The sequence below is a fragment of the Haliotis rufescens genome, unplaced genomic scaffold, assembly GCF_023055435.1.
Source record: "Haliotis rufescens isolate VD_foot unplaced genomic scaffold, xgHalRufe1.0.p SCAF_20, whole genome shotgun sequence".
NCBI classification, from domain to species: Eukaryota; Metazoa; Mollusca; class Gastropoda; order Lepetellida; family Haliotidae; genus Haliotis; species Haliotis rufescens.
The window spans coordinates 21470085-21484760 of NW_025963891.1; the positions used below are offsets into that span (position 1 = coordinate 21470085).

Genomic DNA, 14676 nt, shown 5'->3' on the forward strand with positions numbered 1-14676 from the left:
ATTCCTTCTCGGCCTTCGGTTTCAATGGGTAGTTTGTCAATGAATATGCGTGAATTGCGCTAATGTCCTGTGCATGACAATACAGGTGAGCATAAGGGAATTCCCTCGACTGTAACATTGGGATTCCCTGACATTCCGTAGTAATAAAAGTAGTCCGCTTCAGTGGGCGTGGCTTAACTTTATATTCATTGGGAAATGAATGCAATAACACGTGACCAATTCAGCTAATCAGAATGCAGGAATTAAAATGAACACAACGAAACATTTAATTATCGCACTGTACATTCACAGATTTTGTATCACATAATTTTTTGTGTTTTGATATGATGAAATAAGTAGTCTTTGAAGTTATCATTGTTGACATATTTATTCAAGAGAAATGATTTCAATATGTGTTGGAAATATCAACGTAAATAACAGTATGCACACTTTGTAAAACAAAGACTGAAACAAAGACTCTCTGAGGTTGTTGGACAAAGTTCTTTATTGAAACAAAGTTATCATCACCAAATTCACAGACACAAACAGTACAAGGCTGATAGAAACAGCATATTCAACCAATAAATTAATTGACAGGAACATATTTTAATACTGTCTAAAGCAGAAATCAAATGAAGCAAGCAGTGACTGTTTTTACGCTGTTTTCCAGCTCAGTAATGTTACAGAATGGAGGGTACAAAATGAGGGTCGGCCATGCCCCTGGGTTCAGTGGCTCAAGATATTTCTGGTTTCAAAAATCATTTACTTTCCCAAATGTGTCCCCATGGTGTAGTTTTCTTACAGTATGATCATGTCTTTCTTCTGAAGAAAATGAATGTTGTTAGCCATGATGATTGTCAACCATATTCTAATCGTATTTACTCAAATACATAAGAAAGGAGCCAACATTGACAAAAGCCACTTCCTTCAAACAAATTAACAGTTAAGTTATTGAGAAGTTAAGGAAGCATAATTTAATGTGAAGAAGCAGCGTCACAGAATAAATATTAGCTTATATCATGAACATCTTTATACATCTCACATTGAAAATGAATGGCAGCCATGAAAATTTATTGAATAAAAGTTTAACAGTTCTTATTGTGATGTTATTCATCAACATTCGACGTAGAAGTAACACATTTCACATACTTAACAGGTCCATGACATAATTGCAATGATTTGCAGAACAATATAATCATGAAGTCATGGTAAGTTCTTTGAAACTGAGATAAAGAGATCAAGTAATTCTCAAAACATAGTTCAAAATGGAACATTGAACTGGCATCTTAATGGCACATGGGCTACCATGTAGCATCCTAGATTATCTGGTGTATTACATCTCCATTGTAGAAGGATAAATACCCTGGACCCATTCAGACCATAGCTTCATTACAGAAGTCATGTATCCACCTTCACTGCTCTTCTCTCGGAGTACAAAATTGTTCTCGCTTGTTAATTTGACAGAATGACTAGTTTTATCATCATGCTATTCTCATCAGGCTCTAAACAAAGCTATGGTAGGGAATGGGTCCAAGGTAATTATAAAAAAATGTATGCAGATATTGTACACAGGATTACCGAGGATGCAATATATGAATTCCACATTTCTTTGATTAAAGATTAAGTCATTGCTTGCTGTCTAAAACAATTAAATAAAATATTTTTTCCCAAGCTAAAATGCGTCTTTCACTTTAATTTTGAATTCAGATAAAAAATATTTATTTTGATAAGACCGTGTTTGTTAAGGTTTGAATTTCATCACTTGATGAAAATAGGGATAAAGATTACCTGATAACCTGTCAAACCATGTGCCATGTTCTCAACATTGCAACAAGACTGCACACATAAACAAATGAGCAATTCTGAGGAATAAATACACCAAAAAAATATATCAGCATCTACTTATAAAAATGATTAACTGGTAATTTGGAAAATGAGGATGACAATCAGAAATGAAGTAATTATTATTGCACTCATTCTTGTATTTAATTTGACAAAGATTTACATTCATTCAGAAATGACATTAAACATCAAATGAGAGTTATGATAACAATCAATGAAATATTGCTCAAATGGTCACTGATTGAAAGCAGTGCTTACAAATCAAACCTGTTCCTTAGTATTCTTTTGAAAATTTGTACAATTGTTTACAGCTTGGTGTTTTTTGTTACCTTGATATTATATTATAACATTTTATCTGGATTAAATTCCATCATCCTCTCCATGAATAGTGCAGTTATATGAAACTCCTGACATCTGAAGACTAATAATAATTTCTGCATCGCAACTAAATGACCTTGAGACTAATAATCCTAATTTTGATTTCAAAGTCTACTTGAATTTCAAAATCAGCTATGAACATTTTAACAAATGACTTTCAAGAGAAAACCCCTGAATCGTATTTATGATGTTGCTGCAATTAATGGAACTAGTAACTACAATGTAGCCATCCAAATAGACGAGGAAGCAATAAAACAATCCTTTAAAACAACTTACAAGCACACAGTACAAAATGTGCATTAACAAATCTTCCTTTGAAGTCAACTTTCAAAATAAACTCTAATACGTTTTCTAGACTCCTTTGTAACAAGTGTTTGACACAGTTCATCCCTGGTCTTCTAGAACACCCTCTGAGTGAGCTTTTATTCCTGACTGAGGTTCATGGAAGCCTGGGAAGCTGGAGACCCTGTTGTGTCAATGGAAGATCACTAAGGAAGCGACAGGTGCTTGGAGCCTACTTTCACCACTTGCAATACATGAATGCAAAAGTCATACCATAAGCTGACATTGCAAACAGGGCTGTAGAGGCCGTCTCTCTAGACTCTCAGTGGCCTTGTTGCTGAATAGACACTCCTTTTTGAAAATGGTTACTCAAATGAAAGGGTCAAGTTTAATCTAAATTGTCTATTTGTTAGAAAGGTTTAGTTTCAGGAATGGCATGGTTAAATATATACTGAGCAATCATGTTCTTTACTGGTGGAATCCTTCACAGAAATTATGCAGACACTATTTGTAGATAGAATGCTGAATATTTTGATTGCCAATTAAGTGAGTGAGTGAGTTAGGTTTAACGCCACTTTTAACAGTATTCCAGTTATATCATGGCGTGTCAGCTTAATGTGGGAGGAAAGCCCGAAGTGATGCACGAGCATGGGTATGGTGCTGACAAACCTAGAAACATCATAGGGGCGAACCCACTATCATAGATTTCTGGCGTGCCCAAGGGGCACAACTCTGCACAGCGAATCGCAGACGACTGGGCCACCCATGTCCCCTGCCAATAAAGAACAATAACTTATCTTTTCAGAGTGCGTGAGTATGGTTTTACGCCGCTTTTAGCAATATTCCAGCAATATCATGGCGGAGGACACCAGAAATGACTTATGTTGTTAGAAATAAATTAACTAGAAGAAATTTTATCATAGACAAGCATGTCCCGAACAGTTTTCCTGTTGCATGTCCCATTCACTGAGGAAATCTTTCTATATGCAAGCAAGACGATCCTAATGGGCTCTACTGCCCTACATGGGATAAGTGAAAACAACATATCGTCAAGCATTTGTCACAAGAATTTCCCATCCACCATGTCTTTACTTCTGAGGTATAGAATGGACACACTCTAAATCTTTCGCTCATTACATGGAAAGGTCACACTATCTGTCACCTAACAAGTTTTCAACATCAACATAATTACTCAATAATCTAATTTGCAGAAATTAAGAAATTTCAGCAACCTGATAATGTTGAGTCAAATGACAAAGTCTGATCAATATCTTTAAACATTTGAATGTTCTCACTACATGTGCACATTTGTATTTGATTTATCAGAATAACACATTCTAAATAAATATATTCTTAATACGCAGGTAACTTAATTTAAGATGTACAAATGTTGATTTTGAATTCAAAATGTCTCAGAAATAATACAACATATGTCCTAGAACTGCTAAAAGATCTATATGCGGATTCAATTGTCACAAATAAACAAGTCACTAATGGTTGACAGCATACAAAAATAAATTAATCCTGCAAAGTGTAGCAAGCTCTACACTATTTTCACAACGCTGCAGTATTTTAAATTTGTATGTGTGATACCTCAACATGATTTTTTGCATAGACATTTAGACAACGGATGAATCATGAAATTTGAATAGTAGATTAAAATGTGTTTGGGCAAATGAACCTGTTGTTTTGAATAGTTTTGCATAGGATTTAAAATATTACTTTGCATATCAGATATTTAGTCATAATTAACTTGGACTGACACTAATCAATGTTTCACTTATCCCCATAGTTGAGGAATAGTTGTTTGGAATTGAACTGAAACAATATCAGAATATTATAATTATTATTTGAGTTCCGAGTGAAGTGTTGGAAATGTTACCTCAGTATGAATGGAATAGCAGTTTAAAGAGATGCAATCTAAATGGAATGTGAAGAAAGATTTAGTAATACATTATGGCTGATATATAATTTATGCAAAAAGCACTATTACATGTGTTTGGAACATCTCGATCCCATTTACAGCATGTAAATATTTTCCTTTCGAAGAAAGACAGTTCGCTTAACTTTTTTAACATTCAGCAAGTAATTGTTTCCATAGAGGAGTCAACAGGACAACTGTTTCCTGTGAACGAGTGATGACTTTGTGATGAGAAATAATAATTTCAGTTTCACTGACACGATTCGTTTCTATGTATATATTTGGTGATGGCATTGATAAACAGTATTTTGTAGAACAAGAACCCCAGTGGGTAATAAAATAAATGTAGAATAGTCTTTGTCTCTGTATACAGAAGTCAACAAAACAATTTCACATTGAGTTGTATGCTCCGACACAACCTGAACCCTATGGCAAATACTGAGATGATATTAACAAACCCTGTTTCTACAATGATTTCATTACAAATCTTATGCTGTCTGAAATCAGTAAAAAAAAAATGTGACGATAATCTACATATCTTGTTTCAAAATTATTAAGTGACCAATCTTTGGATATGTAAAATAATGCTTTATTCAAAAGATCATAATAAAGCTGTAAATACAACAACAGAATATGAAATTGTTCTGTAGAAATTGTAAGATATGGCAAAATAAGGAATCAACATTCAACAGATGCAAAGAAAACATAACCAATAATATCTAAAGATCAATGAAATCAAACTAATGAATGTATAAAATATGATTAACAAGGGTATATAAATATGGAGTTTAAATACACATGACGAAAAAGGAAAGGAAATAAGATGAGGAAATACAGGTGAATGCTGAAAACGCTCAACAACTTAACAGCTTATTAAGCATTTTTCAAAAATACTCTTTAAATTACTTTCTCACAATCTAAAATAACATGCAGAACAGATACAATGTTTTAAGTACGTTAAAATTCTAACAATTACTATTCATAATACATGTATATATACACTTCCAAGAAGTGCCTCACAAAGTGTGCATTCACTTCCCGTCACACACAAAAATCCTGGCAGTTGGTTGGTAAATTTTTTATATATTTTTTTTGTATTTTCATAGACAAAAAATAACAGGACTTCATTTTTGCTACAAATATAAGTCATTATCATCCAACATCTGAACACAATATCTGAACTACAATTGACTAAGGACCAAGAACCTGTCGTCAAACACTGCCTGTAGCTAGACCTCCCATGATCTTCTGCCATAGATCTTTGCGACACGATTTTGAGCGTCGCAGGCTTTGAAGAAGTTCATTAAACTGCACGACACCACCTGGGGCCATGAAGAATGCGTTACGGGCGCTGCAGATTGTGCTGACGAAGTCGTCATAGTCAGCATATGTTATGTGATGAATTCTCTGATGGGCACACTGTATGAACCTGCAATAAAAAGACATAGGTCAGTAACCTCTTAAAACAAAGCAACTTATGATCATTTAAAGGACTGGACATTTAGTATGGCTGAATTTTTGGCATGGACTGAATCTGGGCATCAATGTATTGGGTGGTGTTAATGTACATCATATCACTTCATGTGGGAGAATTTTTTTACTAAAACCACACTCTGCAATATTCCAGGTGTAAGAGAGTGGCTGTAAATAATGGAGTGTGGACCAGATAAACCAGTGATTATGTTATGAGCAACGCCGACAAGGCATGTTGACATGCAATCAACCAAGTCTGACCATCTGATTGATTAAGTCAACTCCTACAACAGGCGTCGGTTGTAGGTGACCTATTTTAGCCTGGAATCCCCACGCATGTGACACAGGTCACAGGTGTTAACCAAGTTGGTTAAATCCAAGAAGTAACAGTGCTGCCAAACCAAGGATCATAACAAGGGTGAAACAAATATTAGAATCCTCGATCAGCAGTTCCTGGCATAGCCAAGGGACAATACTCTGCACAGTGAATAGGGGGGCTCAGGAATAGGCCACCATTGGAATAAATCAACAACAGGTAAAACCAAATAAGGAGAAAGAAGAAAGGATAAGTTAAATTAATGAAGTCAATGAACACCTTTATACACAAAAAGTCCCAAGATTGGTTGCCAAATATCAAAATACATAAATAAAGAGATATCCTCAAACAAACACTCTGAATCTCCTTTTATCAACTACAGGAAAGACATAAAAGTAGCTGTGACTTAAAGTTGGTTTAATCTTGGCTTAACAGTATATCTTGATACTTGGAACAATGTTTATGAATAACAGTGGATGGGAGAAAGTACTGACATCTGCAGACACTTCTGGAACATGGAGTTGAGGATGTTGGATCTAAGCTGACTAGGCACATGGGCTTGGTTGTTCCTGGCCAGGAAGCGGGCTGCCTCGGATGCTAGGTCATACAGGACGAAGGGGCTCACTACAGCATTCACTGCACTGGCACAAAACTGCTGGAGAGTTGACGTTCCTGCAAATACAAATACAACTGTATTACACATCTTGAGATTTTTTAAGAAAGTAAACAATAATAAGATTTAAAGTTAATGATTTTTTCAGAAAATAAACTGTTAATAAGTTTGGATCAAAAGGGAACTATACTCCACTACCTGGGTCCTATTCCAGATGAAGATGATGTATACTACTCAAAAGAAGTTAAGGACCTGTAAATTCTTTCACATTACTATAGTTTATCTGTCATGCCATGACCTATAAACTGACGTAGTATGAAAACTGTGTGATCCTTGACCTCTTCTGAGCAGTAAACTTGCACCATGTGTGAAATGTGTTTTTGAGTTAGCCTTAACTGTAAGACCGATTTAAATACCGGTAACAACATTTCAGTGTGTGGACACACAAAATGGGATTCACATGACATGAATCAAACTAGCTTGGCCAGACAATTTGCCCAGCCTAGTTTCCCTTTCATGCTGGGAGCATGTATGGGAGATAAACAATATTATCTGAAACAAACTAAAATTTGATTTACTGATAGGAGGCAGGAATAAATGATTTAACAAGCAATGTCTTTCATGTGCTGGATCACCTTGACAAGTGACTGAACGAGGTTCCATGTCGCTTTTATCAATATTGTACCCATACCACTTAGAAATAAGAGTGTTTGTTGTTTAACGCCGCACTCAGCAATATTCAAACTATGTGATGGTGGTCTGTAAATAATCTAGTCTGGACCAGACAATCCAGTGACTGACATGATAACATCGATCTAGGCAATTGGGATAAAATGACACGCATCAACCAAGTCCACCATCAACCAAGTCAGCCGGCATGACCATCTGATCATGTTCGTCGCCTCTTATCACAAGCACAGGTTGCTGAAGACCAATTTTAACCCAAAAATTCAAGAAATAAGCGTGACATGCCTATGTTGGAAATCAATCATGTAGACTAACTCAATCTTTATCCTCCGTGCCACAAGCATACCAAGACCAATATCACTGAAACAATCTCCGTGAACTAACCTAGTTTGATGGCTATTGCCAGGAGCCATTTGACATCCTCCCCATAGGGTGGGTTCCGAGCATACTTTGTCTGAGGGCGGTCGTCATGGACTCGACGAGCAAGTGTCTCCATAGCTGACATGCCCACCCTGAAGGCTGCCATCAGGTACTTGAGCTGCTCCTGATTGTGTACAGGGGGCTGGGCGGCCGGCTGGGGACTGGCGACTGCGATCTGACCCATCGTCCCAGTGGAGGCTGTGCTAGTGGTCGGCTCCAGCTGGTGGAGACCGTGGATGTGACTGGAGATAGGGTTGGAGATGTTTTGGACTGTTGCCACTTGGCAGTTAGTTCCAGCGTAGATGGGAACAGCTGGGGTGATTGGTCGGATGTGGGTGGCAGATGTGTGATACACTTGGGAGTGTCCAGACATGTTCTGGATGTTGCCGTATGGAGCCTGGTTCTGGTAGTACTGCGTCACGTAGGCTGGATGGATACTGTGAGGGTGTACTATGTGTGGCTGTGAGTAGTGGCTGAAGGCAGCAGCAGGCACTTGTTGAACATAACAGTTATTATAGTGTTGTACATATGCTTGAGGTAGCTGTGCATGGTGAGGACCAGTCTGTGGAATAGCATAGGGGCTTAGTACAACGGCCTGGTGTGCCACAGGATTGCTGCTATGGGTCAGGAGCTGAGGACTAGCTGTAGCGTTAGCTTGGCTCTGGGGTGGGTTGTGGTTATAGGGAAGGACTGGGTGGGCTGAGGGGCTATTCCTGTCTGGGTTGTTAGCCACAGGCTGGACAGGAGCAGCAACAACAGGAACAGCCACAGGAGCCTGATTTTCGGGCTCCACTCGAACTGTCCTGGCAGCGCTGGCACAGACATCCACAGCTTCAGATGATGACTTTTGTGCAGCTTCTTCAGATAGTTCATGCCAGTGTCTGGCCACATCGAAGAGGACTTCGGGGAACACACCCCCTCCCTCTGCTGCGGTCTCCACAGCCAGACACGCCTTCTCCAGCATCTCCTGACTCTGTTCCTTACACTGGAACAAGGCTCGCTGCACCTCTGTAGGGTTCAGGGCATGGGCATGTGGCAAGCATGACAAAGCAAGCTCTGCTGCAGTTTTTGCCATGTTGGGGTCACGCCCTCTTGCAGCTCTGTCTGCAAGGGAGGCCACCTCCGGAGGAGTCAAATGACCCTCCCATGTATCAATCAGTATCCTGATTGCTGCGCTGCCAATTTCCATGGCTTGACCTGCAACAGTAATGTAGCATTGTAACGATACTTGGAATTTATTTTACTCCATTTTCATCACATCATTTGAATTATTTAATGTCATACTGACAACAAATTAAGTGTTTTGTCTGACACCTTGATATTTCTTTGAATATACAGATTAAACTAAATTTATTGTAAAACTAATCAATCTTTAAGACGTGTAGCCGCTTACTTTAAAAAGCCAATATTTAATAGATCTCACATTTACATTTAAAAAAAATATGAAAACCTTACTTTTTCATAAAAAGTTTATTTATTTGTTTATTTATTTATTTGTTGCTTATATCAAGGCTGCCTGTAAGTAATCAACTCTAGACCAAATATACCCTGACCCTACAAGAGTGCTAAAGGATGACAAGATTGGTATGTAAGTACCTATTCACAACAACCAGTAAAGTTTGGATAGCGGGACAGCAGTATAAAGGTTTTGCAGCTAAGATACATTTGATATGCCCACAACATACACACCTGTGATCCAAGACACATGGGAGGAGTAAGTTCTAGACAGCCAGTTGGGTGCCACGCAGTTGCTGAGTCCAAGGGCATACAAGCCAATCTGGAACGCACATAGATGCAGGTTCCTGTGTGGACCATGCTGGTTGTTGCTGTTGGAAGGCTGTGTGAAGAGTGACGTCGAGCTGTTACCCCCTGCCTTCATCAACACAGTCTTAGCGAGCTCAAACATGAAGTGGGCAGAAGCTTCACTAGGCTGATTGGGCACTGTTGGCATGATGCGGTTCTTTCCCTTGTACCTGGAACAAGATTAGGTACATTGATTGATTGTTTGTTGTTTAACGCCACATGCAATGTTTAACGCAATATTCCAGCTATATGATGGCAGTCTGTAAATAATCGAGTCTGGACCAGACAATCTAGTGATTGACATCATGAGCATCAATCTACGCAATTGGGATATGATGACATGTTTCAACAAAGTCAGCGAGCCTGACCACCCGATCCAAATAGTCGCCTCTTACCACAAGCATGGGTTGCTGAAGACATATTCTACCCTGGATCTTCATGGGTCACATTAGGTACAAATACCATGATGCTAAGATGTATAGGTGAGGTGAAATGGGGTTAAATGTCGCAATTATTGCACTTATAAAGTGACGTGCATGCACGTGTGTGGCTGCTTGTACTAGTCCGGACTGAGCCCACTGAGATACCATGCCGCAGTTTAACATGAATACCTCACTCAGACACAGTATACTGACTCCGAGCCGACCAGTCCTTGTTTTAGTCCCTTAATGCCAAGCGCCAGACAGGGTAACAACAAGTACCACCTTTTAACATCTTTTGGTATGACACAGCCGGGAATCGAACCTCGGACCTTCCCCTCTCCTGCTAAAATGTATAGTGCATTGAGGTGTTTCTATTTTAGGATGGATGTTAAGACTTCTTGATAATCTTCAACAGTATTGCAGCCATACTACAGCATCAAGCACAAATGGTCACAAAGGGAACGTATTCTGAGCAAGAATCTACACTGGGTTTGAGATAGTGACCCACTGGGAACCTATTCTGAACAAGAATCTACACTGGGTTTGAGATAGTGACCCACTGGGTGTTAATGCCAGTCCAATAACTAAAACCAACCGCTGTAGACACTTGTTTCTTTTATTCTTCCTCAGCTTACACCACTCACACAAAAACAACCTGTCACGCCGGCCGGCACATGCTCACACCCTTTCTCACAACATGAGATTTTCCCAGCAGCCCCACTTCCGACATGCGCAGTGGGACTAGCTTAGCAGACGATATATCAACATTCAATTCATTTTCTTTTTCTATTTTTTTCTCTTCATTACTTGCGAGTACAGAAGTCAGTGACAAGCATTGTTCATAAAAATTTGTAAAGATATTATAAAATGTTCCAAATATATTTTAGCTTTTTAACTTATATTAAATAGAATACAATGTACACAGGCATGTGAAAAGCAATCTCAGGGGTAGACTTCCCTCCTGCCTTGGGGATTATTCTGCCCAACACTATCACTCACATGCATCTTTTAAACTATCACAAAGTCACCATCAATCAATCTGAAGATATCCAGTTTGCAACACACTCAAAAGCTGAAAGCTGTATGGGCCTATTCTGAGCAAGAATCTCCATTGATTTTGGCATACTGAACATGGACCTTCTAGAGTACCACTCATCTACCACCCAATCCGTTTTTTTACATCAGAAGAATATGGTAACAATATTTCTGCTGTTATCAACAAAATGTGGGGGTACTAGAATTATATTGTGTGAGCATATCATCAATCTTTAAATGTCAATTTACCTGATTCCTTTGATGTTGGGAGTTGAGCTTCTTGAGTCCATCATAAGCTGTGAGGGCAGGATCCTGTTGATGTATGGACTGGGCGGACTGGAAATACAACACAGAAACTGATGACTCATAGTGGGGCTGGGTCAAGTCCAAATTTACTACCCGGGTACTCAACCCTATGTGGGTACCGACTATAGGTCTCAAAAGTTATGTGCAAAATGTTCGATTGGGAATTGTTTTACCGGAGCCTGGCAAAAACTATTAAGATACACTTATAAAACGATCTGATCATCCATACAATGAAGTTGACTGAAGCTTATCTTTATTCAAACCTTATAAAAGTCAAAAGGAAAGGGTGCATTGTCAGAATGAAATGCTAACATTAATGAATTTAGTGTATACCATGGAGTTACAGTGAATTATTTTCATTAAACAATATATCATGTGACTAACGATTGGTCTGGGCAGTCCAACTCAGGACCCACCCGACCCAAGTACCCAAGTTACCCATCTCCAGATGGATACTGTACTGTACCTCCCTGGCATTCCAGAAGGTCATATAGGTGCCGGGCGAGGAAGCAGTTTAATGGCAGTTTGAAGAGTATTTCAGTTATATCGCATTGCGGGGGTGAAATCTCAAAGTAATGCAGGTCATAAGACATTTACCACTTTGATAAAACACACTAGCACTGACCTAGAAACAATTGGGGGGAACTGGGACTTGAACCAGTATATGATGTAGGTAATGAAAAATAATATGACAACCATAAATGTAAACAAGAAAAGTGTCTTGGAGCAAAATAGGGAAGTCTTTTCCCAAATGCCCCAAAGTTGTAACCCACAACCACTTGTGACCTGACCATTTACATTAAACACAGTTCAGGAATCATGTCAAACCCTGTATGATGCAGCACATTAGGTGACAGCTAGGTAACCACACTGCATTCTATTTGTAGTCAACAACAGTCTGATCCTGTTGTGTTATACATGTTCAGTTAATAAGATGGCATTTCACTACCACTTATGGAAAATACTTGCTTCATGCTGGACTTCATAAACATAAATGGCTTGAATACAAACAAAATTTTGTTTAACTACATTAATATTTGTCAAGAATCCATTCTTATTAGTCATTAATTTTGACACACTAGGCTGATTATAGAAAATGAATTGTCCACAAATGAAATGGGTTACAACCCATTAATATTTGTTTAAATCACCATTCAGAAACCACTCTCATCAATTTTACTTGCAAAACACCAAGTTGAGGTCATATATATGAAAATATTTTTTTTTAAATTAGACGAAACTCAGAAACTAGTTCTTGGTTATAACTTGCCATCGTTCCTGATTCCCATCATCTGCATGATGAGTAACACACCTTTCGTTGTCTCTCTGCAGGCCCCTGGCACCCTTATCCCCAGAGCTGCTGGAGCCCAGGGAGTCGCTGCTGTCCCCGCTGCTGCCGCAGTCGCTGCCGGGACCCTGATGTTTGCCAAAGTTGCGTCGCACCAGGGTGGGGGAGTTGTCACTTGATGTTGTCTCCGGGGCGCTGCTGTCAATACTGGCCATACCTGCAACACACACAGAACAGTTCCCACATGTGCTGATGTGTCATTCTCATAGAGTAAGGGAGGGTGTTTGGTTTAACATTATTTTGAACAGTACTTAAGTTATATCACGGCATGTTCGCTTGCTGTGTGAGGAAATCCCTCACAGTGATGCAAGACTTAGATGTTTACCACTGTGATGAATAAGCAAAGGTATGGTGCTGACAAACCTACAAAAATAATCACAGCAGAACGGGATTTAATGCACGATCATAGGTTCCTGGTATATCTAAGGGGCACAACTCTGCACAATGAATTGCAGTGTCTTAGACCACTGGGCCACACTGAATATCAAACGAACACAAAAGGTAATGTTGGACAGAAACTACAGAGGATTCAACATCCAACTGATTACTTGATTATGAAGTCTGTGAAAGGTTTTTCCAATTAAATTAATTCATTTGAACAAATCTGAGGGACATAATCAAAAGTAGTTAAACAAGTAAAAAGTATCAAATGTTTAAAGGACGACATTTTAAGTTCCGGTGTTTCTTTGTTTGTGTATCAGATTACAAAATCATTTAAAAAGGCAATTTCACTTGTAAGAAGGACCTCCTGGTTTTCAACCTAGTGGGGTCTGAGACAAACAGCCTGCCAGCACTCTATTTGTGATGGGAGTAGACTAGATTGTGTGGTCAGACTTAGTGACTTGGCAGACTGCATGTCATCGTACACAACAGCATGGGATGTTGCTCAACCCAGTAGCGTCTAGGATAAACAGCCTGCCAGCACTCTATTCCTTGTTGTAGGAGTTGACTAGATTGGATTGGGTGGTCAGACTGAGTGACTTGGCAGACTGCATGTCATCGTACACAACGGCATGGGACGTTGCTCAACCCAGTAGCGTCTAGGATAAACAGCCTGCCAGCATTCTATTCCTTGTTGTAGGAGTTGACTAGATTGGATTGGGTGGTCAGACTTAGTGACTTGGCAGACTGCATGTCATAGTACACAACGGCATGGGACGTTGCTTATATAATACTATAAGTGGTTTGGCTGGCCTAAACTGGATTTATTTACAGGTCGGTGCAATATTGCTGGAATATTGCTGACTGTGGCATAAAATTCCACTGGTGGTTTTCCTTCTGTTTACTGACCTTGGGAAGGTTTCTTCTTCATACCCAGACACCGGATCTTGGCTTCCAGAGCCTTGATGTCATCTCCCTCTTCCTCCAGGGCAGAGCTGTCAGTGTCCTTGCCACTGCAAAACAAGAAGGGCCATTTACCACATGCATTCTAAAACTCTGGATCAAAATGTGTCTAATAGATTGGCAAACAAATACCACAGAAAACCCTGGTTACTGAGCTATTTGTCAAATGATTATTCTTGTTTGTTTGTTTGTTGTTTAACGCCGCATTCAGCAGTATTGCAGTTATATGACAGCTGCCTGTAAATAATCAGGTCTGGACCAGACAATCCAGAGATTGACATCATGAGCATCGATCCACGCAATTGGGATACAATGACATGTATCATCAACCAGCCTCTTACGACAAGCATAGTCGCCTTCTATGGCAAGCATGGGTTGCTAAAGACCTATTCTATTCTTGTCATGAAGTTTTACACTGTTGTTCAAACATCCAATCAGTGCCCTGGACTTGTCCATGGGAAACTTCAGTGCATAGAGACATCTTTGAGAGTACTCATCTGTTCTCAT

General features: G+C 39.2%; 1 protein-coding gene across 2 annotated transcripts in view; it reads right to left on the reverse strand.

The window, feature by feature from the left end:
• Positions 1-461: 461 nt before the first annotated feature.
• LOC124137889 (zinc finger SWIM domain-containing protein 8 homolog) overlaps positions 462-14676 on the reverse strand; it is a 58466-nt gene continuing 44251 nt past the window's right edge. Inside the window, exons 16-22 of one of the 2 annotated variants that reach the window (XM_046504368.2) lie at positions 14116-14219; positions 12748-12982; positions 11421-11507; positions 9601-9884; positions 7876-9108; positions 6686-6863; positions 462-5831 (exon numbers count right to left, since the gene is read on the reverse strand). In XM_046504368.2, the coding sequence (XP_046360324.1) occupies positions 5615-5831; positions 6686-6863; positions 7876-9108; positions 9601-9884; positions 11421-11507; positions 12748-12982; positions 14116-14219 (2338 nt within the window). In that variant the 3' untranslated portion in view covers positions 462-5614. The remainder of the gene's footprint in view (positions 5832-6685; positions 6864-7875; positions 9109-9600; positions 9885-11420; positions 11508-12747; positions 12983-14115; positions 14220-14676) is intronic. The other variant, XM_046504371.2, reaches the window with a different exon arrangement.